This window comes from Vanessa tameamea, chromosome 18 (assembly GCF_037043105.1).
Source record: "Vanessa tameamea isolate UH-Manoa-2023 chromosome 18, ilVanTame1 primary haplotype, whole genome shotgun sequence".
NCBI lineage: Eukaryota > Metazoa > Arthropoda > Insecta > Lepidoptera > Nymphalidae > Vanessa > Vanessa tameamea.
The window spans coordinates 4,365,631-4,392,548 of record NC_087326.1 but is presented as its reverse complement, the minus strand read 5'-3'; the positions used below and the strand labels follow the sequence as shown (position 1 = coordinate 4,392,548).

The 26,918-nt window shown below is 31.7% G+C and overlaps 2 protein-coding genes across 4 annotated transcripts in view; both read left to right on the top strand.

Annotated features, from left to right (window-relative positions):
- The window catches only part of LOC113399192 (semaphorin-1A), a 344,932-nt gene extending 332,930 nt beyond the window's left edge, over positions 1–12,002 (top strand). Inside the window, exons 5-18 of one of the 3 annotated variants that reach the window (XM_026638284.2) lie at positions 894–1,089; positions 6,010–6,114; positions 7,311–7,399; positions 7,778–7,919; positions 8,052–8,254; positions 8,436–8,581; positions 8,658–8,740; positions 8,845–9,073; positions 9,281–9,429; positions 9,510–9,638; positions 9,898–10,108; positions 10,249–10,450; positions 11,226–11,370; positions 11,875–12,002. In XM_026638284.2, the coding sequence (XP_026494069.1) occupies positions 894–1,089; positions 6,010–6,114; positions 7,311–7,399; positions 7,778–7,919; positions 8,052–8,254; positions 8,436–8,581; positions 8,658–8,740; positions 8,845–9,073; positions 9,281–9,429; positions 9,510–9,638; positions 9,898–10,108; positions 10,249–10,450; positions 11,226–11,297 (1,956 nt within the window). In that variant the 3' untranslated portion in view covers positions 11,298–11,370; positions 11,875–12,002. Of the gene's footprint in view, positions 1–893; positions 1,090–6,009; positions 6,115–7,310; positions 7,400–7,777; positions 7,920–8,051; positions 8,255–8,435; positions 8,582–8,657; positions 8,741–8,844; positions 9,074–9,280; positions 9,430–9,509; positions 9,639–9,897; positions 10,109–10,248; positions 10,457–11,199; positions 11,371–11,874 lie in introns of all 3 variants that reach the window. The other 2 variants (XM_064217670.1, XM_026638271.2) reach the window with 2 other exon arrangements.
- Positions 12,003–18,020: 6,018 nt separating this feature from the next.
- LOC113397274 (uncharacterized) lies at positions 18,021–24,543 on the top strand. The gene is made up of 7 exons (XM_026635558.2): positions 18,021–18,333; positions 18,745–19,020; positions 19,361–19,702; positions 20,153–20,499; positions 20,691–23,330; positions 23,770–23,875; positions 23,952–24,543. Exons 1-7 carry the CDS (start codon positions 18,049–18,051, stop codon positions 24,486–24,488), a joined length of 4,533 nt encoding a protein of 1,510 aa, XP_026491343.2. The 5' UTR covers positions 18,021–18,048; the 3' UTR covers positions 24,489–24,543.
- Positions 24,544–26,918: the final 2,375 nt, after the last annotated feature.

The window sequence follows — 26,918 nt, the reverse complement described above, 5'->3', positions numbered from 1 at the left end:
TACAAGAAATATAGAAAATTATTGGTACACGTTAAAATTTTAATCGATCGTCTCAATACGTTAGATTATTTTTACTTTTTACAAACAAGATGATAACATCCGATTTATAAAACATACACAATGAAATGATTAAACAAATTGAATTCCTTACATATTGGCTTTCAGATGTTTAAACGAATTTACATTGACAAAACCGAACCCTATTCAATTAATTGGAAAACAAGGCATTCACAAAAAATACAGAACATCACATCGAAACGTTAAAGGAATTCAATTTTAAATACATTCACGAATTACTCGATCAAATGATCACGATTCTCTACAGTGACTGTCTGTGAATTCTCATAAAGCGTCAGAAATATTGTCATTTATGCGTATCGGGCGAGGATAATGGCGTAGAAGACACCATGACTTCTCGTGAAACCAAGCCAAATTGCTAGTGACATGATCTCTAGGAAAAACAAAACGGTTTTCCTGTTTCGTACGTAACGCTTGTATTGTACGGGCTTTTCAGAGGGTTATCTTGTGGGGTATCGGCGTAGAAATAAATGAGCTTTGCTTTATATGTTAATGGTATGATGGTATTTATAAAACGTATTACGTTGGGGAGACCTGCCAACTAAATGAAATTTTATATTAGATTTATATATTTACAAATGTCATAAAAAACCTAAGTATTCTTATTATTAAACTAAACGGGAATTAAAATGTAACAATCTATTTTATGATTTCAAAACAAATAAAATGAAGATTTCTTATAGTCCACGATAGAATAGACTTATATAATATATATATAATTTCATTGGAATCCGTTCATTCGCTCAGAAAGTGTTTAAGCAAGAAACATTCATCATTTAATAAAATTGTATTTAAAATGGTCATTATTTTTACAGGAGAGCTGTCAGAACTACATTCGCGTACTCGTGTCTCTCGGCACGGGGCGGCTGCTGGTCTGCGGCACCAACAGCTTCAGACCATTCTGCAGAGAGTACAGCGTGCAGAGAGACTCCTATCACATGGAGAAAGAGAAATCCGGTCAAGCGGTGTGCCCGTACGACCCAGAACACAATTCCACTGCTGTTTATGCCGGTGAGTTTAAATTTATAACTATATATCTGGGTATTTCCAAACAAACTGAAGCTTTATTGGAAAACTTGTCATATAACTCGCAAAAGTTGTTACTACAATATGAATATAAAAAACTCTCTTTCCTCACAATATTTTTAAAGATAATAGACAAATACTTGATAATTTGTATTATATGTAATAATACAAATTAACATTAACAAGGAAAGCAAATTACTAAAGTGAATTCATTAATAACATCATATCTTAATACTAAATAAAATCATTTTAAATTAAGAAAAATAAATCACATCAAGTAATTATACACTTTAATCAAAAATAAAACCTCAATATGATCGTAAATATAATTCATTAATATATTTTCTGACTGGACAGTATCAATAAATCCTTCCTGGAGCGAGATATTCGTTTTTTTTTTATTTTCGCAGATAAATTATATCTTGCCAATTAACAAAATTAAAACTTATATTAAAAAAACAGTAGGTAATGAATAAGCCGTATTACTGCTGTATTTGTTGATGTCCATGCATGATTCCATTTTTTTTAATAATATTCCTACATATGTTATTCAAAGAACTTCCACGGTCCGAACCGATGGTAGCTTTACATTTAATATGATCTTGTAAAACGACAATTCTGAAGTGCCTATAAGAGCACATTTTAAATAATTTAAATTTGGTTTTAATAATTTCAGCTTAAAACAAAATTAAATTAAATGCTTTACTAAAAATATAGAGCTGGATTTATCACTAAAGAATGTCCTCGCAATTAGGCAGTCGGTTGAGGACATGTGACGCGTCATGGGGCACTAAAGCCGATTGCGCACGAATAAGCTCCAAATGAATGGGCGAAAAGCAACGGCTCGCACGATTTACGTGGACGTTAAGCGATTCACGGTCACAATTCAATCTTATACCCGCATCGTTCACGATTACTGTTACATTTATCCTTAGACTCTGAATTACCAACTCGAACTCTGAATCTAATACTTTATTGAATTAAATAATTGAAATATTTATATGTATAGGTAACTATCTTCTTTTACTTCCCTCGTAATATTTTAATTATTAAAAAAGTTACAGGTCACTCCTGCCTCTAAACTGACTATATAAACCATTGCTGGACTTCGATGTTCTCTTCATTTTGAGAATAACATTTGAAACACAATTACATATATAGTATTTTATCGATTATTATCATAAGGAAAATGTTTTCCTTCATCTCCTAGCACCAGATGAAATATATACACAAATTAAGAACATTAAATTACTGTAGTATTTGCTTAGATTTTAACCCGCAATCATTGGCTAAGATTCACCTGTACGTTTCACTTTTACGTTTACTGTTTTAATTGGTATAAAGTTTCTATCGCTTTTATTCTTTCTAAGCGATATTTTATACAGGCAAACAATTTCTATTTATAACGGTTAAACATTTATATCCATTCGAAAATAAAAAAACAAAAGTGAAATTGTTGTATGTCATAAAAGGAAACATACTAATTAAAAAAAGTTCACCAAATTGGCTAAAAATTGCAATTTTTTATACCGGCCCGCTGTGACCCTCCTAGATAAATAATCTGGGTACGTCAACGACAATGGGGTCACATATGTGCCGTTACAAAGTCTCATAGTCAGGAAATTAGGGAAAAGAAATCTTTTTTATATCGAATGAACCCACTTTTACAGTCTGGTGGCGTACAATGGCCACTCATTGTTGCGTTGAAAGGGATCGAGTACGTTTTATAACGTGACAACTATACAAAATGATGTACTGTGGACGTTAGTACGTGTAAGGATAACACGGAAATTTTTAGAAGAAAAGACTTATGAATATCACATTTTTATTAAATACATGTTCACCTAATCATAAGTTGTCATCACCTCCCGTAGACATTGATACTATAAGAAATATGTAATATATTATATATTATCTAACCTTTAGAAATAAGATGTCATGTCCCTTGGAAAATAACATTCAAAATTTAAAACATATATATGTCACCAAACGAGACATACACTTACGTGTGGCTCGCCTAACATTGTCTCACCTTTGTAAATATATCATAAATGTTAATAAAACCTTTCTGAATTTAGCACTTCTCACACATATTTATAAACGTAATACATTATCCTAATAAGACATAAATCTGTCTTATGAGCGGAAAACTCATAAAACATAAGACGTAAGAACGTGATACTAGTCTAAACACTCATAAATAAACTCCAGCCGTGACGAAAATCTCCAACGAATCCGGGAATGTTTAGTTAGTGATATTTTTTTTTTGTTCAAAAGAACCCATATGTTTTCCTTATACCTCGGGCCTTCATTGTGCTCGGAAGTATACAAGTTGGAGATTATCCCAAACAAACAAACATAATTTTCTTACCCATTCACCTTTGCGAGAGAAATTCATTTATTATTCGTTTCTTAGGACACGTTAACATTGTATTATTGGTCACAGAAGGCAGAGGTTCAACAGACCGATAAGAATTCCTATGGTTAACGTTATTCCGAAGATTTGGAGACAAAACAATGACTTTAATGTTAATATCTAACCTGATCGGATATGGGAAAAATAACTTAGTTTCTTTTATCTATAAATATGACAGACACACGCAGATAAAATCAATCGATTGAACAGTCGTGCTATTAAAATATATAACTCTAGGTTAATGTAGTAAATATGATATTCCTATTGTTAAATGGGTATCGTGCTTATTTACGGAAATAAATATAGAAACTACAAATGAACTCCCCACAGTTAATAAAAATCAATTCGTGTAATGAGAAAAAATATATATAATTGTTAGTGCATGTGTCAAAAATTAAACGATATAAATTTAAACTTTTTAAAATATATTTAAAAAGGTATTCACTACTAGTTACTACGAGTTCCGTCCATAAACTATAAAATATCTGTTAACCGCATTTACACCGATTAAATTTCAAACGAACATAGAAAATATTTATTAAATGGCAAACTTTATTTGGACAATTCAGCACAATTCACCCTAAAATAAACACTTAATGCAACAACGGTGAACATCATCAATTACCGTCCTTTGTACAATTTTCTTTGCGTAACATTCCCCCTTACAAATTCGAGCTCATTCATCACCCGAATATATCTAAAAATGACAGAGAAATATAATTATGCAAGTGTATTCATTCCATTATCATTTAAACTTATAATTGTGAATGTCGTTTTGTTAAGAATGGAATTGTGGAAATTCATCATACAGATTTCAGTATTTTTGAAGATATACGCATCAGTTTGTTTTATTAAGCCTATAAGTCAATATTCGATTCGAACAAAGATTATTACATCGGGCAACACTGAGATTTATTATTCGAATATATATTTCCCTTTGCATTTTAATGACTAATGTGGAGTTATTTTAAAATCGATATATGTATTCATAAATGCTTGGCAGTATTGTTACTGTAAATAACACCAAGTATTATATATCAACCAATAGATCGTAATAAACCACTAATTTATCTGTACAATATACTGCATTACTAAGTAGAAAGTGTAGTACGGGCGTCCATTACCAAGGGTAGAGATAGTTATCTTCTATTGATCTGGACCAATTAAGCCATGCGCCCCATGGGACCACTACACTGTACTAACGTCTGCAGTAGTGTAACGCAGTTTTATGGACACATACATTTATCCTGCAAGTAAAGGCGTTGAAACTAAAACGTAGCTTATGCAGACATTTAAAGTTTATTCAGTGACATGGTAATGATGTCTTTTAAAATGGTAATTATTATTCAGGTGTGCAATTTACTACAGTTGCGTCAATTCAGCGCCGTTTGCACGAGCAATATATTTAACTTCGCGTTTTGGTATAAATGCAACGATGTTTTGTAAAGTTTTTTATTATTCCAAAACTATTTAAATTTTCAAATATAGAACATTTATTTAAATGATTTCTATTTACTTTCAAATTATTTAATGGTTGAAATTTAATTCATTGATACGAAATTCTGATTGGACAATTATTTTGTACACAAATCTCGTTAACGAATTTGATATTACTTAAACTAATATACCTATCTCTTTCTTATGTTGGGGTTAAAAACTGAAAAAGAATAGCAAGTAAGTACCTAAAAACTTTAAAACTATAATTAACACTAAATTCTGAACGAAACTTATACTGAATTCTCTACCAATTAAGAGAGAATCGTTAATTACTATATATTAGTTGACTATTACTGCAATGGCTTTCTCTTAACGACTGAAGCACTGCAATGCGGTACATTGCAGGGCACAGACCACCACACTATACATATGGCGATGAATTAAATTCGAACGAGCCATTTTGATATCACCCAGAATACGATAGAGTACACTTTTGCATACACTGTTTTGCGTTTTAACTTGAAGCTGACTGTGAAACAAAGGATGGAACGTACGGTTAGTAGGCAATTTCACTGATATTTATGAGTCGTCATGAAATAGCAAATACGATTTGCAGGCTTCCGTTATTTTTTATCGTTGATGATGAAAGCAATATTATACGCACGGAAGCACAGTAAATATAAATCTTCATTCTAATAAGCATACAGGTTTAACCTTCACATATTTAATTAAGAGACAAAGACAAGCTGATTAAGAATATATTAAATATAGCAAACTTGAAAATGCCGTGAGTGGTATCGGCTCCTTTTTTATAGAAAAAATTACAACGAGGCATTAAAACGCTCTGACTCTAAATTATTGTATTATAAAATTCATTACAAAACGCCTAGTATACCATAGTTTTTAATTTTAATGTTTTTTTTTTTTAATTGTACTATTTAATATAACTTTTTCCTTTTAGTGGCCAATACACCATATTATAAAGTCTTAATTAATAAATTCATTTTTGAGTGACAAAAGATAATAAAATAACGTTTGGCTTATCTTTCCAGATGGAGAACTGTATTCGGGAACAGTGGCAGACTTCAGCGGCATGGAACCTATTATCTACAGAGAGCCGTTACAAACAGAACCGTACGACTCCATGACTTTGAATGGTAAACAATTTACATATCGGAACTCCCGTATATTCTAAAAAGTTTTTATATTTCTGACCTAACACGATAGTTTTTACACGATAGCACAAAAATGTTTTCTTTGATATAAAATTCGTAAAATACTTCTTTCTATTTTATGGTATGATGTACCAATTCGAGCTATAGGTACATATTAAAATTATCACAACTTTATTGTATTTTACCTTAAACTTAAACTAACTAGCTATTCCTTGTGATTTCACACCATTCAAGTCAGCTAAACTATATTCTATAGTCTATTCCAACCACAAAAGTACAAAAGCCAAATAAACAATATTTGCGATCATATTGACGCCATATCATTGGTCGAGAGCTTGAATAATCTATGACATTGTGGATTTTCAAAATGGCGTTCTGAACGTCGACGGAGCTGTTATCAGAAATTTGGAAATAAAATTAAAGTGGAATAGTTCTATTATAAATAAATAACTATTAGTAGCACACAATATAGCTAAGCTATACATGTATTTCTTACATTGATTATATACCGGCATAACCTAGTCCGCTATTTAGGGTCATGTTGTAAATATTTTATAGGAATTAACCTTCTTTAATATATAGATTTTGATAAAATGTATTCTGATAATCGTTAGATTAACAATTCCTAACTATAAGTTGTCTCTCTGAATTAATTAAATATTAATTTAATAAATAAATGTATCTAAAGTTATTAAACATCCCTTCTACGCTGATTCGACGACAATAATATTTACACATGGTATGCTCTATTGCTCACGAACATCGCTGTCAAATATACATCCGTCAAATTAATTGAATTTAGAACGCGTTTTGGTGGGAACTGCCGTCAAAGCCATGATATCCGATGCGACAGACGATAAATCAGATTAGGATCGTATTAAAATTATCGACACTATGTTGTGATATTCATAGAGTTGTTGCTGACATCACACGCTCGGTATACTCAAAAATAATACATAAGCATATCATTTGAAATAACAAAAAAACGATATTTTTTAAAAATTCAGTTAGTATGAAAGTCTGATATTATGCAATTTCATTTACAGATTTTAACTTTGCTTTATAAGCAAAGGACTGAAGGCAACCCTAGATTAAGGGAGCTGTAGTTAATCATGTTAGTTTACATAATGCATTAATATCGAACTGTTTGCGACTAATGGTAATTATTCTGTTCACAGCTCCTGATTTTGTGAATTCATTAGTACATGGGAACTTCGTCTACTTTTTCTTTAGAGAAACTGCTGTCGAATACATCAATTGCGGAAAAGTATGTATTGTATTTACAATTTTTGGTAGAAAATATTATTACTACGCATTTGCACAGTGAGCTTTCTTAATATAAGCAATTTAATAATAAAAAATATCGTAGATGTTAAGAAAATTATTGCTTACATTTGGTTTCATATGTCGTTTAAAAACGACGTATAATCTTTGTGATGATGAGAACTGTTCTGAAAAATGTTTAATACTCCTCCATTAATAATAATAAAAAAACATAGAGAATATTTTTTTAAATATTTATCAAAATTATTAGTTTCATGAAACTGCATTAATTGTGTTTTAAGGTGAAGGTCTTATTTGTATATGTATGAATGATGTACAAATTTACAAATTTCATGAATATATCATTAATTTATTTTAACAGTCGGTATTCTCGCGCGTTGCTCGCGTATGTCGCGACGACCGCGGCGGGCCGCATCGTTTCAAGCAACGATGGACTTCGTTTCTTAAGTCAAGACTGAACTGTTCTGTTGCTGGGGATTTCCCTTTCTATTTCAACGAAATCCGTAAGTACAACAATATATAAATATTACTTAAATTAACAATAATTTTAGAAGATTTTGTGGACTTCATAAATTCTTACCGGTGATAATACAATTCCATATTTTTATTTAATATATAAAAACTGTTTTTTTTAGAATCAACGACGGAGCTGATTGAAGGCGTTTACGGTGGCTTAAACGCTCAATTAATTTATGGCACATTCACAACTCCTCCTAACAGTATATCAGGGAGTGCAGTTTGCGCGTTCAGCATGCAAGATATTGCTGATACTTTTGAAGGAACTTTTAAGGAACAAAGTGCAATTAATTCCAACTGGCTGCCAGTAAATAGTGCAAAGGTATTAAAATATATTGACTAGATTTAAATACCATGTTTTCATACTGAAAGCTTCCTTCTTAACTAACTGGTCTAGCGGCCAGCCAGAAGTCTTAACAGTTGTGTTGGAGAAAATTATTTAGATTTAGTTCTGATCTATGAAGAATATTCCGTTAATAATATGGTTCTTTGTTATTTTACAGGTACCAGAACCTCGACCAGGTACTTGTCACAACGACTCAAGACAATTGCCAGATCAAACATTAAACTTCATCAAGACTCATGCGTTGATGGACGAATCAGTTCCAGCTTTCTTTGGAGAGCCAATAGTTATAAGAACCAGTTTTCAGTAAGTTTTAATGATTTGTTTAAAAAAAAAAATAGGATGGTGTTTTTCTGGTATTAATAATTGATAATATTTTCAGCTATCGCTTTACGCAAATCGCTGTGGATCCTCAAGTGAAAACGCCTGGTGGAAAAGCGTACGATGTTTTATTTATAGGAACTGGTATGTCGTAATTATCATGATAAGACCAATTTTTTTTAGGTATAGAAACTAATAATTCTGTCTGAAAATGTACATTTCAATACAAACGCTGTTCTCTCTTTCAGATAATGGCAAAATTATCAAAGCTATAAATGCCGTATCATACGATTCAAACAAGCGTGCTGTACCAGTCGTTATTGAAGAGTTACAAGCTTTTGCTGCTGGTTCTCCTGTTAGGGCATTGAGAGTAGCCAGGGCTGGTCGTGATGCAGCAAGACTCATCGCCGTATCAGATAGAGAAGTGCTCAGCCTGAGACTACATCGTTGTTCCAGTGACAAGATAAGCTCTTGCTCGTAAGTTATAAAATACAAACAATTGTTGAAGAAATCAATTACAATAAATTTAAATTGTGAAAATTTAACAAATTGTTTTTAATTTATTATATATTTTAGAAAGAAAAATATTACAATTCGTCTCTAAACTTTTCTAATTAAATATATAAGTGGATATTTCCTTGTATTGCTGACAAATCTGTACTCATATATATTCTTTATTAACAGGGAATGCGTAGCGCTTCAAGACCCATACTGTGCCTGGGACAAGCAGGCCGGCAGGTGTCGTGCGTACTCTCACGGAGTCAGTCGCTGGCTGGATGAGAACTCATTTTATCAAAGCGTCAGCACAGGAAGCCATGCTGCTTGTCCACATAGTAAGCTAACTTGCTAAGCGTTACTCTTTTATGACATAAACGTAAAAAAGATACTGACCAAATATAATTTTTCTGTTAAGGTAAAGACGCAGGTGCTGTAGGAGGGCTCAGCTCGGGGTTATATGATGATGCAAGAGGTGAGAATAAGGGAGAAGTTATCAACATTGTGCAAGATAAAGATGGCAAAGGCAACAACAATAACAACGAAGGTATGATAACTGCTTTAATAACGCAATATTATTTGGTAGCTTTACATTCAATTTAATAATAACATGATTATTCTAAAGTTATAAAACTTATAAAAGCTTCTGACATTAAGAATAATTTAAATTTGATTGTATGTTTTGAATAAGAGTTAAAACAATTATAGATGTGTAGATTAAGGTATAATAATTGAAAATAATAATTAAAAATCAATAACTGGCTTTCATTATTTCCTATTGCTTCAAATCACGCCTTTTTGTACAGGTCCTGAAGTTCTACAAGCAGATCCACCGCCCGCCGCTTATTCTGTAGAAACACTAGCGCTAGCAGTCGCAGCGGGAGCGCTTGCAGCGTTAGGTGCTGGTTTTGCAGCCGGCTACATATGCGGCAGACGATGCAAGAAGGACGACGACGATAATATGCCTTATCCAGATACGGAGTATGAATATTTTGAGCAGCGGCAGAATATTAACAGGTATAGTATTTCAAGTACTCTCTTTTAGGTATCAGATATGAGGGTCACAGTATGAGTAGTGTATAATATAGCAGTAATCAATGTGACAAATGAATCTGAGCATTAAATTGTTCTGAACGTGAATATTTCTCTTCTTCCAGAATCCAAGCCGAGCCGAAGCTCCTACAGCAGGTAGAAGAGGTGACATACGCGGAGCCGGTGCTGGCGCCACAGCCGAAGCCTGCGTCTCCACGCGCCACTCTGCGCAAGCATCCCCCCTACCATCCCCACCACGAGACCCTGTTCCAGTTCCAGCCCGATGCATACCGCCGGGACAACTTCGGGACGCTTCGCTCCCACCAGGTCAATGTCAGTTGTGCTTTGTTCTTCTTCTTTCTTGAGCTCGTTTGAATGATGATAGTGGTTAGAGCGAGTACTCGCTCGTATTTAAAATTAAATTAATATTTTAAATTTTATAACCGCTGTCAAATTTTCAGACGTTGACTCCGTTTTATTTTGCAGTTATATTTCATTTACGAGTCGTATATTGATGTTAAAATGCTTTCTATCATCATTTAAATAATGTTTCACCTAAGTAGTTTTTTAATAAGGCACTTTTTCCGAGTTATTTAGCACTTTGTATGTAGGTGTAACTGTTTAACTGAATTGGAACGTTTTAATCATTCCTTTATATTTTTATAAGAACAACAAAAGTTTAAAAAAAATGTCTAAAGCTTATGATCGCCATGAAGAGGTTTGTCTCAGTCAATTTCCATCACAATTACTTTACTATTAAATCGTCTGCACCTCACTATCAATAATCATTTGAATAATATTATTAACACGACAATTTTCGCACCGATAATCTAATTTGCTTCGTGGCTTGTTGTTTTATTATATCTCAGTGTCTATTTAACTAATCAATTTCATTAATCATTTTACATCAATTAATCATTCTAATCATTGCTTGTATTCATTAAGAAATTACAATGAGTTTGAAATGATATATTTACTTTAACAAATATGCCATTAACTCATAATAATTTCATAATATCACTAACGCATCATTAATTTCATGTTCTCATGCATCCATATTCACTGCGGCATGTCAGTTAACGCAGGAATATTCGGACCGCAGGGCGATGGGTACCGGCGTGGGAACGACAATGGCTTCTCGACCACGCGCTCAGTGAAAAAAGTGTACCTCTGAGAAACAAGTGGGGCGGACGCGCGCGACCAGATGCACCATCATAAGCATAATACGCACCACCACCATACGTTGGGTACGTTCGTTTTACACTTAATATTATAAAATTCAATAGTATATGTATTGACGCTGTTTCCATTTTATAAAGGGAGCTGACCCTATTTAATTAAAAATCTTAACTTGATTTAAAAAAAAAAGAAATATTTAACACAATATAATTTTAAACATTATTATGTATATACTATAACATTATTTTTTTATAGAATCAGTGATCATTTTTTGATTAGCACGCAAAGTTAAAAAAAGATAGGGCGTGAAAAATCTTAATGTTTGTCACTAGACTTAAAATTTTATTAGACTCTTATCTTTTATCGAAATCCTATTTAAAAAGACAAGGATTTTCTCAAATAGGAGTACTTTATTAACTAACTGATGCTGCAAAGGAAGAAGACTCCTCTTATCTGTCTTGTTCGAGAATAGTCCACGAGCGACTGACAGCTAAGCTAAGCTAAGTGGTGTTGAGACACACTCAATAGTGCGAAAAAGTACTATTCGCTACAATAAAGCATTCCGATTGCAGTGTCGCAGCGCAGCAGCGGGTCAGGCTCGGCGTCTGCGAGCGGGTCGTCATCGTCGCCTTCACCGCCCTCGTCCTCGCCGTCGCCGTCGGGCGAGCGCCCGCCCACGCCCCCGCCGCCCGCGCCGCAGCCCTGCGCGTACATCTACCGCAACTAGCGCGCCCGCCCCGCCCCCTCAAACACTTCCCCCGCGGCTCTGCAACGCCCGAACGGACCTCCACCGCGTTCCGTCGTCGACCCGAGCGCCTTCCCCGTTCGGCTCGCCGCGAACGTGCGATACGAACTTTTGAAACTCAAAAGACATTCCAGAATGGTGCGTGATCGTTATTCGAACTGTAATGGATGGATCACATTGTTATTGTACCGATTGATAGTGATTAGTATAGCCGACCGAGCTGACTGACGGCGCACGAATCGAAACGTGAATATTCAAATTTCGAATCGATATAACTTTGACCTATCGACCGTCCGTAAGCGAAGTAGTTGAAGTGACTAAAAAATTGAATGTTCAACGAGGTCGTCGGTCAGTTTCGCGCGAACGAAGACACTTGTTCGCGAATGTAATGTTACGACGCGTCGTACAAGTGAGCTGCCTATAAATTAGTAACTTAGAGCCTATTTTACAAATTTCTAAATTTGCAAGATAGGCAAAGAATATAGCGTGTTGTTCATGTAATTTGTTACGACTAGGATTGTAAACAAAGTCACCGTTATCGTGACGGAAATCTCTCTTCCATGATAAATATACGTACTCGTCTTTACCCGAAAACAAGTCGATGGTACATCGGAGAAGATGACAAAAATGTATTTTTTTTAAACGACAGAACAATATTAACGATATGTATGATGAAAAATGTAACAAATTTGTAGATTGTTTAGAATATACATAGTTTACTTATATTTTAGGTAAAAATATAAGTTTTGTTGGTACCATGTTGATGACTAGTTAGTGTGGAGTTGTTGGGGACATTGCAAGTTTTCTTTTAATATTTACTCTACGATAAAGAACGAAGTATTAAAATGAAAAATTGCAATGAACTCACAAATCGCTTTTTACTACTATTAGTAGCACAAGATTAAGGTTATATTAAGGAATTTCTAAAATAGAACATCGTATATAAGTCGAAAACATCGGGCGGGAACAGAACTTAAACCTTAACTTTGTAAAGGTTCCAGTATTCAGATTTAATTTCTCTTAACTGCTGCGTGATAAAACTCCTGATAAGAATGTGTCGCATTTCACATATCTTAACAAAAAGTTAAAAACGAATTAAATACATTTTAACCGCACAATAATTGATGTTTTCGACTTATATTGAGAAAAAAAAAAACCGTTTGCGTTTTATAGTAAGTAAACGAAAAAGAATAAAGATATGATATAAATTATATTTACCATGTATAAATAATATGTAAATTCTGATATTCATTCATTGATTAAAAAGTGCTTCTTATGGGTGTATCTAGATTATTAGGGGATCGTTTTGATAATTATTCGATAATGTTCTAGAAATAGTGATTATGTATACATAGATACTAGAGCGTAAGCGCACTGCGGTGCAATATTGCCAATTTAGAGTGTTGGTATACGCCATTTGTAAAGATGCTGTGATCAAACGATCATTGTGTACATAAGTAAAACGTTAAAGCTAAACGCACACAGTTGTTTGTTTAAACGTCACAAAATAAATAACTGTGTACGCTTAACTTAATAAAGTCTTCTTTAAAATAACCGTTGATTCTAAATTAAAAAAAAATCCATACACGTGGGCCAAACTTTAAAAAACTCTGTTCTGAAACGTTCCTGTTGCTATTTTATGAACACAAAAGCTTTGAACTAGCTAGCGAGTTGTTTTGAAAACGGAATGTTTAATAATCATTTTCGCTAATTGTTGACAATTTAATGCGTGTAAAGAAAATGTCAATTCTATTTGTAATGATCTAGTGCCTAAGTGTGTGTGGCAAGATTGTAATTTGTATGTTGTATCGTGAACACTATTGGCTTAGTCACACGGGCAAGTATTAGCGCGATTAAATAATTAATGATTCTATCAATATTTAAGACTGCACTGCAAAACAAATTTAATCACTAAATTGTGTAAAAAGACACCATGAAATAGAATAATAATCACAGAATGATACCTTAATTGTATTAATAAAAAAAATTACTTGCGCGTGTTACTAAACTAGTGTAAATGCTACACTGCTAAGTATTTATTTTGGTTTGATGTTATAATGAAAACTAGAGTAGCGATAACAATAGCTGAGAATAAATAAAAAACCGCATAAGTATGTTAACTTTTTATATATTATAATTCATAAAAAGGCATTCTAAATATTGCCTTGACGTAACAATACTCACATTATTTCACACGAATATACCAAAGATGCCATGACTTTTAATATAAATAAGTATATTATTTATTTATAGAATTAATCAATTAAACTTATTATTAGTAAATTGTAATTGTTATTTTTAATTGTAAACGTAACTGCCAATTTTCTTATATATTTTGATAATGATAACGCACATAATTGTTTCTAATAATTATATTAAATCATTTGATAATTAGACGCTTTATATTCGGCAAGAATAATTCGGGCGAACATAATTTTGAACTTTTAGAACGGTAACTGTCAAACTTTAAATGAAATAGATAACATAAACGGATTCCATTTTTGAAAATGATACTGAAAATTATAATTTTACAAGACGATAATAATGATAGTAATGATAAAAATATATTTAAATAATCATTAAAATACATTAAATATTTTTTTAATCTTTTTTTTGTTTCAAATATTTTTTTTGTCAACACAGTTAAATAATATCTCATTAATGTCGAATAATGTTACCATTTTAAAAGTTTGAAATATATATAAAAATGCAACATACGTAAGAGGCTAGTATGTAAATGTAAATAGCGGTTTCTGTAACGTAATTTATACTTTTTGTCGAGTACATAGAATAAGTTAGTTTTAAGTGCGAAGAAATTTTTGAAGGCGGATTGTTAACAATTGTTTTGTAATAATTAAAAAAAAAGTAATATTAACGAAATGTACAATAACCATTTCTACATTTAAAATTACTGAACCACCTTTTATACTCGTAAAAGTTACATGCCTAGAAAGTCTCGTATTAAGCGTAAATTATTAATTATTTATGAAATATTGAGAATTATATTAGAGCGTATTAACGTACATACGTAGTTTATATAGACCGCTTAATTTTGTTTTGAGACTTGGAGCCTTAGTGTTAGAAATTGAAGACTTTATGATAATGATAAATATCTGTTATGACAGATTATTCGATTTAATGAAGATCCGATACATTAATGAAAATATATTATTAAGTAATAGCAAGTTTGCATCACGTTGTCTCAAACTAACCATCACATAGGTTAACTATAGCGTGTATATATGACGGAATTTGTTTATAGGAGTAGCTACGCCTGTTAGATGTGGTGGAGCGATAATAATCACTAGTTTTAGAACTTTAAATAAATTTATATCACCGACAAGAATTCTGGACAAGGAAGAGCATTTTTTTTTTAATAAGTGCAATGTGGTTTGTGCAATGAATACAATTATATATTACCTGCAGAATATTAATTACAATAACAATGATTAAAACAGTATACGGACGTTATGGTGCTGCCACACTGCAAGCATCTTTGGAAAGTTTTAAAACGTTATTAAACAAACATTTACTAATATGTATAAGCTAGGTTTTAGTTAGAATTCGTTACATGTTTTTTTCGGTCCCATACTGATGAAAGCGTCATAAGTTATATCGTTGTTGAATAATATTTTATAACTATCAGTTTGGATCTACTTTTCGAAGTATATCGTATGTTTAATGGCTTTATGTATCATACATTTACAAGAAAACATTTGATAATGTTTGCTACAATTTGTGATCAATGTTATTTAACAAATGTTCAATATTTTTTTATGAGTGTGGCAGCGCCAATACATTTAAAAAAGGGTTACAAAAATTTATACTTTCATTGAACTGGTATTATCCCGTACACCAAAACATAACCAAACAAATAAGAACTTGTGTAATTATTAAGAGTCACAATCACGAATATTATTTTTTTTTCTTTTTAAGGATAACGAAAGCCAAATTTTATGGAGCCATCATATATCATTTTTAAATTTATATTTCGTTCATTGAATTTAACTTTAACAGTTGTATAGCTTACAAAGGTCATTTAAAACTATTATTTTTGTATTTAGTTTTTGACATGAACTTGTAAGAATCTCTATATTTGAGCATATTGTTTAAAGTAACTGAAGGATATTCGTAATTAACCGTTGTAACGCTATTATATTACACATACGTACATTCACATTTTTAATACAAATACACATAATACAATTAAGATGACATAAATTATTCCAAAAAAATGACAAAAATTATATTAAACAATCATCATTTCTCTTATTATTAGTGTCTAGAATCAGTGACGATTATCGCGATCACTCTCGAAGAAAGTCTGTTAAACGCGCGTGCAATATTTTTCTACTTCTTACTCTTTCGGATCGTTAGTATATCAGCGTACACGACAAATAGAAGGTTCGGTAACTATGGAAGTGCCTAAGTAAAATAACTTGCATCTGTAGACTTTACAGCAAAATATATAATCCCAGAACCCGGCCTTAGTGAGTTTATTTAGTGTGCCTTTAGTAAAACTATTTAGTAACCACCCATATTGACAGAATAGATTTTAAATACCCATTTAAAATTATCTTAAATTTTGTTACGAGTAAAGTTTTTTTGAATGGATATTTTTAATCTCATCTCCACACGGATCAGATGGTAGTTTGAGGAATCTGTTCTTAACATACGAAGTAATTTCATTATGAGTTACCTATCTCATCAACATAGCGTTTAATCATGAACTTTTAATAATATATCTTACGTTGACCGCGTTGGTTTGCTTTTTAGACACTCCATAGGTTAAGTAGGAGTTTTATAATATTATAATGCAAATGCAAACGCAGTGATAGAACTGTAACACCGTATTCGCTGCCCATATTTATAGAGTGCAATTTTTATAACTAGAGACGAATAGAAGGGAAACATTGACGTGTAAAATATAAAATAGACGGTCTAAAGGGCACTGTTTTGTATTTTTGACCTCATTGTCTACAAATGTTATGATCATTTTCTCATTAAAATATTATTAATATATGCTAAATATTTTAGCAAAGGATAAAATGTATTCCTTTTCTTTAGTAAATAAAATATTGAAACTTGGTACTGTTTTTTATTACTACTATGTTTATAAGATTGAGATATCTTATATTATTGATGACCCTAACTTATACCAGTGAATGTATTTTCTGTTTGTTATCCATAATTTAAAATCTGATGAAGGATGACAGAAGTAAGATATTAACACTTTCTAATTCTAAAAACAGAATAATAAGTCAGTCAGATTTTAGTTATAAAATGAATACGCTGATGTTGACGCTGCAAAGAAATAACAAATACATAAAAGCATTTTCAGTTGTACAATGTTGTAGATCGGATATTACTGTAGATTATGTTGCCAAACATTTTACCTGGAGATCTACATTCTAGTTTTGGATACGCACTAAGTAGATATTCAAGGAAAAATAGAATATTCAAGCAACTATAACTATAAGATAAAGTGTGAATAATATGAATTATCATAGAACTCAAATTATGACAGAATTTAATTATAATTCCTTCATCGTAAAAAATCTGTAAAAATTATCTTTAATGAAAATAAATATACCTAGGAACAGCACATTCAATATAGCACATATTTGAAGTGCTATTCTTAGATATATTTATCTTTGTTATAAAACTGATGAGTTTTTATGGTGGATAAAATTGACACTGAATCTGTTGAAGGGATTTATCGTTAAGCAATGCAGTTAACATTACTAAAATATAAACTACTCCATGCAAAATACAAACAAGAGTAATTAAAAATTTAATGCGCTCACAATAGTAGATAGTTTATATCGATATCATTCCTAATATTAATGGTTCTGATTATGCGTAAACAAAAAAACGAAACGTTGTAAGTCAATTTGATCGTATCTATACAACTGTCAGTGTCAACCAATAGTTAATTTGACAGAGTCTCAAATAAAAATATTTTTCAAAATAGTTTAAAATTACATTATTTTTAATTAAAATGCAATGCAATTCACATAGCCATTTTACATTTGATTATAAGCAATTTTTGATAGATGAAATCGCATTAGATGGCTTAGAAGGTATAGGAATTGATCTATTATGGAGACGCATGGAAAAGCGTATTTCTTCTACAATAACTTTAAAGATGAAGATAAAATTTTGGAAATTCATCGTGGATTCAGAATCAATTATGCTTTACCAACTCAGCCAACCACACCCATACATAGAAATCTTAGATCGATTTTCAATAATAGAGGAACGCACGGGACACATGTTAGACCCAGTAAGTGTTAATTATTGTTTACACACACATAATATAAAGAAATAATTGTTGCTAAGAGCTCTGCTATATTGTTTCTATAGTACACAACAAACAGTTCTTGATTAATATATCTTTATTAATGATACACTACTATTCTACTTATATCTGCTTTCATTTTACTTCCAAAGTTCTGATAACTAGTGTCACCAATATAGAAAACACATATTTTCCATCAATCTAATCCTTGAATCAATTATATTATATCAATTCAATGCCAAAGTTATCATTATTCCTCCTGCTATTTGATAAGGCTATACAAAGTAAAAATATATGAAAATAGTATAAACTCTGTTTTTATTTGTTTATTATTGTTTAACTAAATAAATATTTTTAATATTAAATAAAACTGTTTATTTGTCACCAACTTTTCAGCCTAATTACCTAGACGGTCCCTATGAGTTTCATCCAGTGCCCAATGAGTATGGCTCATGCCCTAATTATGATACAAGACTTTTGATACCAAAGGATGCTGCACAATTAATGACTTATGAAGAATTATTATCACAATATGGTGATAAATTGGTTCTAGTTGCATCATTGGAAGAAAGATGGAGATCTTTGGCATCACATTTGCCAATGACATACCTAAATCAACTGACTCCTGTACATTATTGCATTTTAGAAGTCATTGGAAAAGGGAGAGAAAATGTATGTAATATTCAGAAATGTATCATAAAAATAATATGATTTATATCATTAATTAATTAGCTCTGTAAAGATACATTCAAAAACAAAACACTTAATTCTTTGATACTATAATACTTTACCATATCTTACTTCAATTTCACAGGAACAAATATTCTATACTAATATAATTTACAGTTGTGTGTTTATGTAAATTTTGAGTTTGAAGCTGATTGATTGAGGTAAACATTTGCCGTGCACCGATACATCTTTACTTTTACTATTGACATTAAGTTTTCCCTACTGTGTCTTTAAAGATAAAAATATTGCCAAATTTAAATTTTATCATCTTATAAAATTTTAGGGCCAAATGACAATAGGAATGACGAATTTAAACAAAATTGTAAAGCAACCAAAACTATTATTCTACAATAGAAATGCACTACAAAAACTAGACTTAATCAAAAATCAGTATTGCACTCAAGTAACTGGTGGAAAAGCAATGAAAAGTATACTTCTTCGCTTAAAAAGGTTCCACCAGCCAACACTGAAATCACTGCCTAAAGTTGGAAAGATATTTGAGATGGTCAAGTATTTACTGAATCAAGAAGATCATTCTGAACAAAACGAAGTGATGATCAAGAAGGGCTTGATGACTCCCCAACAGAGTAAAAGACTTCAAAAGGCCATCAATGTTTTCAGTTTTGTAAGTACACTTTCTGCTTTTGAATAATATTTATTTTAAGTTGAATTGTCTCAAATTAATAAAAAGATAAAATTTACTATTAATTATGAAATTATGTATACCTTTCAGTAGAGGATGTAGAGATAACAAAACTACAAGAATAATTTTGCAATGTTAATGTTATGTTAAGTATAATCCTAGAGTACCAATCAGGTGTGACTTGAAAATTAAATTGTTATGGTTTAGATGAAGGAAATCTAAAAATATAACACATTTTGTTCAAAAGAGCACTTACCTTTAGTTTACAATCTATGTCCATATACTTTCTGATTTAGTAAACCAGATATAAGAAAACTCCTGTGGACAATAAATAATGATAAAAAAGTAGGTGTAATCTAAGTCAAAGGACTTAAGAACAGTCTGAAAATACCTTATTTTAATATGTATTAATCAGGAACTCTTGTTTAACAGGAAGACAGGGAAGTTAAGTTAGAAAGAAATCCTAATAACAAAAATGAAAAGCAAAAAATTGTTGTTAAAAAAAGATTCATAACACTTGCGTCACAAAGTGATGAATCACAGTCAGATGAAGAAAGCAATGATGTTCCTCTGAAATGTCAGTACAAAGTTGGAGTCACCTTAATGAGACAAGCTTATGAAAGATTTTTAGATGCAGGTCTAAATGGATTGACACAAATTGAAGTTGCACAGCTTCTTGGTGTTGAGTTTTACACAAGTAGAACTATTTGTAGAAACTTTAAGGCAAGAAATATAGTGAGAGAATTTTTAGAAGACAAAGGCAGACAAAGAACTGCCAGGTATGCATAGTTTTTAAAACATACACATACCCACACAGCTCATATGTTTTTTTTTTTAATTTTACTTTTAATTGATATGTTAACTATTCACCAGCCATCAGGTCATTTAAAAATTAAACATGTTTTTTTATAAAAGAAAATTATTGTTTGCCGAGCAAGTATAACCACAACTCATTAACTTATTATTTTAGATATATAGCATTAGCAGCTACAAAAGAAATGGATAAGGAATATGCAAATGAAAGAAATAAACTTATGAATTATGTTAACAGTAGCAAAGTTGTAAGCGATAAAACAGATGTTAAACCTGCAGCTGAACCTAGTGATGAAACTGAATATGAAGTACCGGTAAAGAAAATCAAGCTTGAAATGGATAACAAAGAAACTGAAGATAATGCTGAACCTGAAATTACGGAAATCAAAGTGTTAGAAGGCTTCGAAAATGTCAAGGATTCAATACTAAACTCTAGAAAAAATCCAACTTTGAGACAATTAAAATTCGCAAATGGAATTTTAAAAATAATAAATGAAGTTCAATACGTCATTGGCTTTCAAACATTAAGTACCTTGGTTTCCAAAGAAATTGATGAGCCACCGATGGATACGAAGGCACTTAAATTATTTGTCCAAAAGTTGGTGAAAGATGGTCAGCTTAAAATTTTAAAACTAAAAAGACCCAAAAACTATAACAAGTTTACATTTTTAATTTGCTCGCCTAACATAAAAGCCACCGACTCTATAATAAAATCTAAATATAAAGAAATTTGTGCTAAAACTAAAAAGAATGCAAAACCGAAACATAACAATCCGTCAGAAATAACAAGACCATTGTCACAGTTTGTTTATCCAAGATATATGAAAATCCAAAAACTGCATGAATTTATCGCTAAATTGATATACTTCAGTGATACTAAATTTGACCCAACATACCCTCCTGGTTTTGGTTCGCTATTCTATATTATACCGGAAATGACTGTTGAATTTGCTCTTGGCAATATAAATAATATAGACATATCAGATATTTGTCATCTTAAATTAAATGAGGATTCTTACGTCACAAAATTACGAGACACGTCAGATCATTTGAGTAGGATTCTGCTACAGTCAAAAAGTCTCCAAAATTCAGTAAGGGTCGGCCTTAAAGTTCTTGCGGTTCTGGGACTCGTTCAGTTGATCAATCAACCGTCAACAATCATGAGTAGAGATGGAAGTATTATCACTTATGTTTTTTATGTCAATCGAAATGCAAAAATAATAGATACATCAGGAAAGTGGCCACGACAAGAAGCTGACATGTGTGCACTAGAGAAAACATTTTCCTTTAACTCAATGGAAGATATTACAAATTATTGGAACGAAGTAATCGCTATCAGTTCGAATACAACAATCAATATGCCAAAACGTGAGCGGTACAGATTAGTTCACCCAATGCGTAATGAATACAATGTAACTGATTATGATAATGGACAACGGTTTGGAGATGGCTTAGGACCATGCGGTTTTGATTCAAGCATATTTATGGATATACCACGTTTGTGGCGTACGTTCATCTTTAGAAATCCGACAGTGCCACAGCCATTACCAAAAAAAATCAAAGCGAAAAGAATTCGAAAGAAAAAGCCCAAACCGAAATCAGATGTCATAAAAAATCAAAAGACGAAGAAAGATCGAACTACCGAAAAAGGCACCGATAGAGTCTCACGCAAGAAAGCCGTAGATTCGCAAATTGTATGGTCAGAATTTGAGGATAAAATTATTATGATGTGTAAAGCTGCAATTACAATAATGAGCCCAATCTCGCAGCCTGGTTGCTTGAAGATAAGGAATACTGTGGCAAGGGATCTTTTAACTATAAACGATCCTAAAAAAACAGCAGCTTATTGCCATAAAAGAGCTCTAAGCCTGGAATCAAATTCTGTGCTGACTCATGAAAAGGACTGTATCATAAATGAATTAAGACGTCGCCGTAATATGATAAAAAAATATGAAGGGTTTTTGAAGGTTTTGAGGCTTCGTCATCACGCCAACATATCCAGATATGTTAATGAAGCTAGGCTACCAATGATGGAATTAGTTTGGCTTATATCACAGATAGAGAAAACAAAACCATTTCTCAAACGAGTACCCTGCATAGCCATGGATCTAAATGATTTCGATAAAAATTACACTATTACACCGTCATCCGCTAATCGATCATACAATATGTACAAAACGCCAATAACCTCTGGACCGGAATTTGCAACATTAAAGGAAGCAATTATCTTAAGCATTATGATGTCTATAAAACAGTTATTAAATACGGAGACTGCGAAAAAAATATATCTAATATTCAAAGAATATTCTGAACCAGTTTTACGGAGTGCAATAGAACATCTTAGGAAATGTGGTGCGATTGCTGCTAGAGAAAAAATTTTGAACAACCACTTTAATAAGATCAACTTTGATGACATAGTCCAGTCATCCTATAAAATTGCCGCAGTGTACAAGCGAAAGTGGATCAACAGGTTAGAGGCAGAATTTGGAGACAATTTAGCAGAAATTTTAAGTACTGACTTACCTCAAAATGGATTGAAAGGATCATGTGAGCTTAACTGTTTATTGTGTGAAATGTGCAGTTGTGACGTTTTGGACATAACCTCTGACACAATACCCGTGGTCACCGGGTCTGCTGGTTCCATTGTACAAGAAGAACAAATGAATGTGATCGACATTGAGACAAAGTACAAATTAAAATCTGGTATGGTCGGTTGGAAGGGTAAAGTTAGTTGGAATAACTTTGCAGAAATTTATAAAAATCTTGAATATAAGAGCATTTTAGAAACCTTATCGAAGTAAGTAATTTGAATAATATACAAATTTTAAGATAGCGGCACCTTGACCAATTGTCTTTAGTCAATTAATTTATGAAATTTTTTTTTAATACATCTCACAAGTTTACAAATGCAATATTGGTATAACCCTTTTGGTATCTATTTGTTATATTTTTTTAAATTCTTGAGCCGAAATCAATTATTATGGAACAGGTTTATCTGACGTAATCAATTAAAGCTCAAAAAATATACTATATACTTATTATCTTACTTTGCATACTTTTAAGTTTTCTTTTTAGGATAAAATTGCAGTCTTAACTTTCATCAAAAGATATAGTTGTTTCAGTTATCTTATATATATTTGATATGAGTGTGTATATTGTAATAAATACTTTAATTATTGGACATCATATTTAAAATTATTTGATGCTGATAAATTTATTTTAAACTCATCTTTCAGGGATTCAGTAGTTGACTTTTCAAATACACATGACCTTGATACAGATGACGTCATAATATCACATTTACTAAAAAAGAAAGAGGGTTTTACTTTTTCAGAACTAAAGGTAAGAACCAATATAATATTTAATATAAATACATCAGAAATAGGGATACATAATGAAAATTGTTAATTTATTTCAGGAAAAACTGTCGATGGAAAGAGACATGCTGAATACTAAACTCGAAGGTCTCGAGGCAAAAACGGTCATCAAACGAGTGGGCATATACGAGAACCGAATAGTTTTAACGAAGTTCTCGAAACGTTATTTATTACAAGTGAGGCCAGACTTTTGTATAATACCTACACCGTGGATCAATCTAGAAGCACAGATACAATATGACGTATTCTTTAAATGGGCGGGAGTTATAATGAACAAGGTGTTCGAATGCCCAGGCTGTTCTCTGACGTTTTTGAGTAACAATTTTGAATTTATTTCCACTCGGAGTGTGCAAGATATTTGCATATATTTAAATAAATGCGAATGTGTCACACTCCATACTATAGAGAAGAGAGAGATAGATTTATTTTCAGATGATGAACATGTACCAGAGTTATTTAAATACATTAGTTATGATTCACCTGATCAGATAATCGTGTTTCCAGTGAAAAATTCCTTCACAAAATATGCTTACATAAGAAAAAATATGTTAAGCAAGTTAGAAGTAGTAACTGATTAATTGAAATTTATATTTATACAAACTAATTACTTCCCAAAACTATCTAATACAAATGGGATCTATAAGGAGAAATAATAAACAAATGTTAATAATAAAATTATGTTTTATTTGACTTTCACTTTCACTTTAGCAATACATGAACGCATTTTTTTCGAAATTTGTAAGTATATTTTGGTTTAAACATACTACGAACATGTTGCACATAATAAAAAATATAATATTTGGCTATGGATTCTGAAAACTCATGCCTTAAAATTAAATAAAAACGTTAGAAGATCTGGATTATTGTAATTAGTTGAACAGAAATGCCAACAAGAAAAACAATCCAAAGTCGAGGCTAGGCTAGACTTATATAATATATAGAATATGATTATAGATTAACAACAAATCGTAATGTTTCAATGCTTCCAATTCTTAATAATAAAATATAGATTGAAATTTTATTGAAATAACTATTACTATTTATATACAATAAAGATATGTTAAATTGACAATATTTGGTCCATTTTGAGTTTGAGTTTGACTCATAGAATAAAACTTGACTCATAGAATAAGAAGTTTGACTCATATATAATAAAACACAATTTTATTAATAATTTTAAACAAAAAGTATGTTTCTACTTCTCTGCTTAGTCGGGATTTCAAACTACATAACATAGATTATTTTGTATAACTGTATGAATAATGTAATTCGTTCATTTTTTCAAAGTACCTTAGATAGTATTCAATATGTGGCACAAAACAATTCAATATCTAAAATAACGAAATATCAAAAACAATATAACACGATCGTATTTACCTACTTGATTAAAAGCAGACTTATAAAAACCGATTTTTTTTTTACATATATTAATATAATATTAAAACCATTATATTAATATCTATTGATAATTTTAAACTATCAGCAAATAAGCAATAATTTGAATTAAAAAAAAACAGTAAAATTCAGTTTGTTTAAAAATTAAAAGTTTTAAACAAAAATGGTCCCAAATGTGAACCTTGTGGTACGCTGGAAAATTAGATAAAATAATTCAAGGGATTAATTTACATTAACAATTACGACTTAAGTGCTATCATCAAACTAAATTGTAAGCCAGCTCAATTTCCATTTATTTAACATAATAAGTAAAATAGCGTCATTCACTTCATAAAACGCTTTACTGAAATCGTAAATGTTTATATTGATCACAATAATACATATCAAAATATTACATAATTTTGTCAATGACACAGATTATTTCGCACCAACAGATTATGCTTGATTCGATAAAAAGTAGGACACAAAAAAGAAATCATCATATTTTAGTCTCACTAACCATTAGTAATTTATATTGCAATCGGTGATCGCAAGTTTTTCGTATTCATTTAAATTATTACAAAGGGTTTGCGCAAACCATGCTAGACATTCTTATAAATCTCTATTCACTCATAAAAACGCGCCCCTCAGGTTAAATCATCAACTTAATTAACAAATATAATTTAATATTAATTTAATATGTAAATCTTCTCACGCATACTAAGATATCTTCCAACCATGGACGATTATTTATTGATTAGTTGAAAATTAGATATTTCACGTTACATACAAATTATAATAATAAATGTGAAAATGTTTTTTTTTTTCTTAAAGCCTAACTGAAAAAGACTACTGCACCAATATTCATAAAACTTGTACTAGAAGATGTAGCGCGTTTCAGAGATGGTTATTTTAATATAATAATAATAGCTTTTTTCTTCAAAGTTTCGGCGGTACTTCAGCACTGAACAGCTGCTTAATCTTTACACTGCCCAAGTTCGATCCCGCATGGAGTACTGCAGTCATCTCTTGGACGGTGCAGCCAAATTTCATCTGGAAGCTTTGGATTCAGTTGACCGAAGAGCCCGTAGGTTAATTAACAACGAAAAGCTCTCAAATAGCAGACTACACACCCTTGAGCATCGTCGTCGAGTTGCCAGCTTATCGGTTTTTTATAGGATACACTTCGGAGAGTGCTCGAAGGCTCTTTTCGAACTGATTGAGCCATCTCCATTCCTTTATCGGACTACTAGGCGCAGGCAAAAGTTTCATCCATACGTGTTGACATACCCAAAATTCGAACTAAACGGTTTGACAGCTCGTTTTTGGTGAGAGTCGCCAAAATTTGGAACGACCTGCCTGGGTCTATTTTTCCTGATGAGTTGAACTCTGGAGCCTTTAAGAGTAGAGTGAACAGGTTTCTTTTGGATGGGCGTGTACCACCTTCGTCTTCATCTACACTTTCCATCAGGTGAGATGGAAGACAAACGCCAATTCCATACACCTATAAAAAATAAAAAAATAATAATATTAGCTGCGCTTTACAGTTTCATCTCCTTTAAATTCAGATAGACGTGACAAGGACGAATTCCATGTTCTTGCTATACATATAAAAACTAACAATATGAAGAACT

Excerpts from the sequence above, each read along its gene's own strand:
- LOC113397274 (XM_026635558.2), top strand. The coding sequence starts at position 18,049 with ATGCAATGCAATTCACATAGCCATTTTACATTTGATTATAAGCAATTT. Across the intron at positions 19,021-19,360 it reads TTGGAAAAGGGAGAGAAAAT|GGCCAAATGACAATAGGAAT; the intron begins GTATGTAATATT and ends ATAAAATTTTAG. Across the intron at positions 19,703-20,152 it reads CCATCAATGTTTTCAGTTTT|GAAGACAGGGAAGTTAAGTT; the intron begins GTAAGTACACTT and ends CTTGTTTAACAG.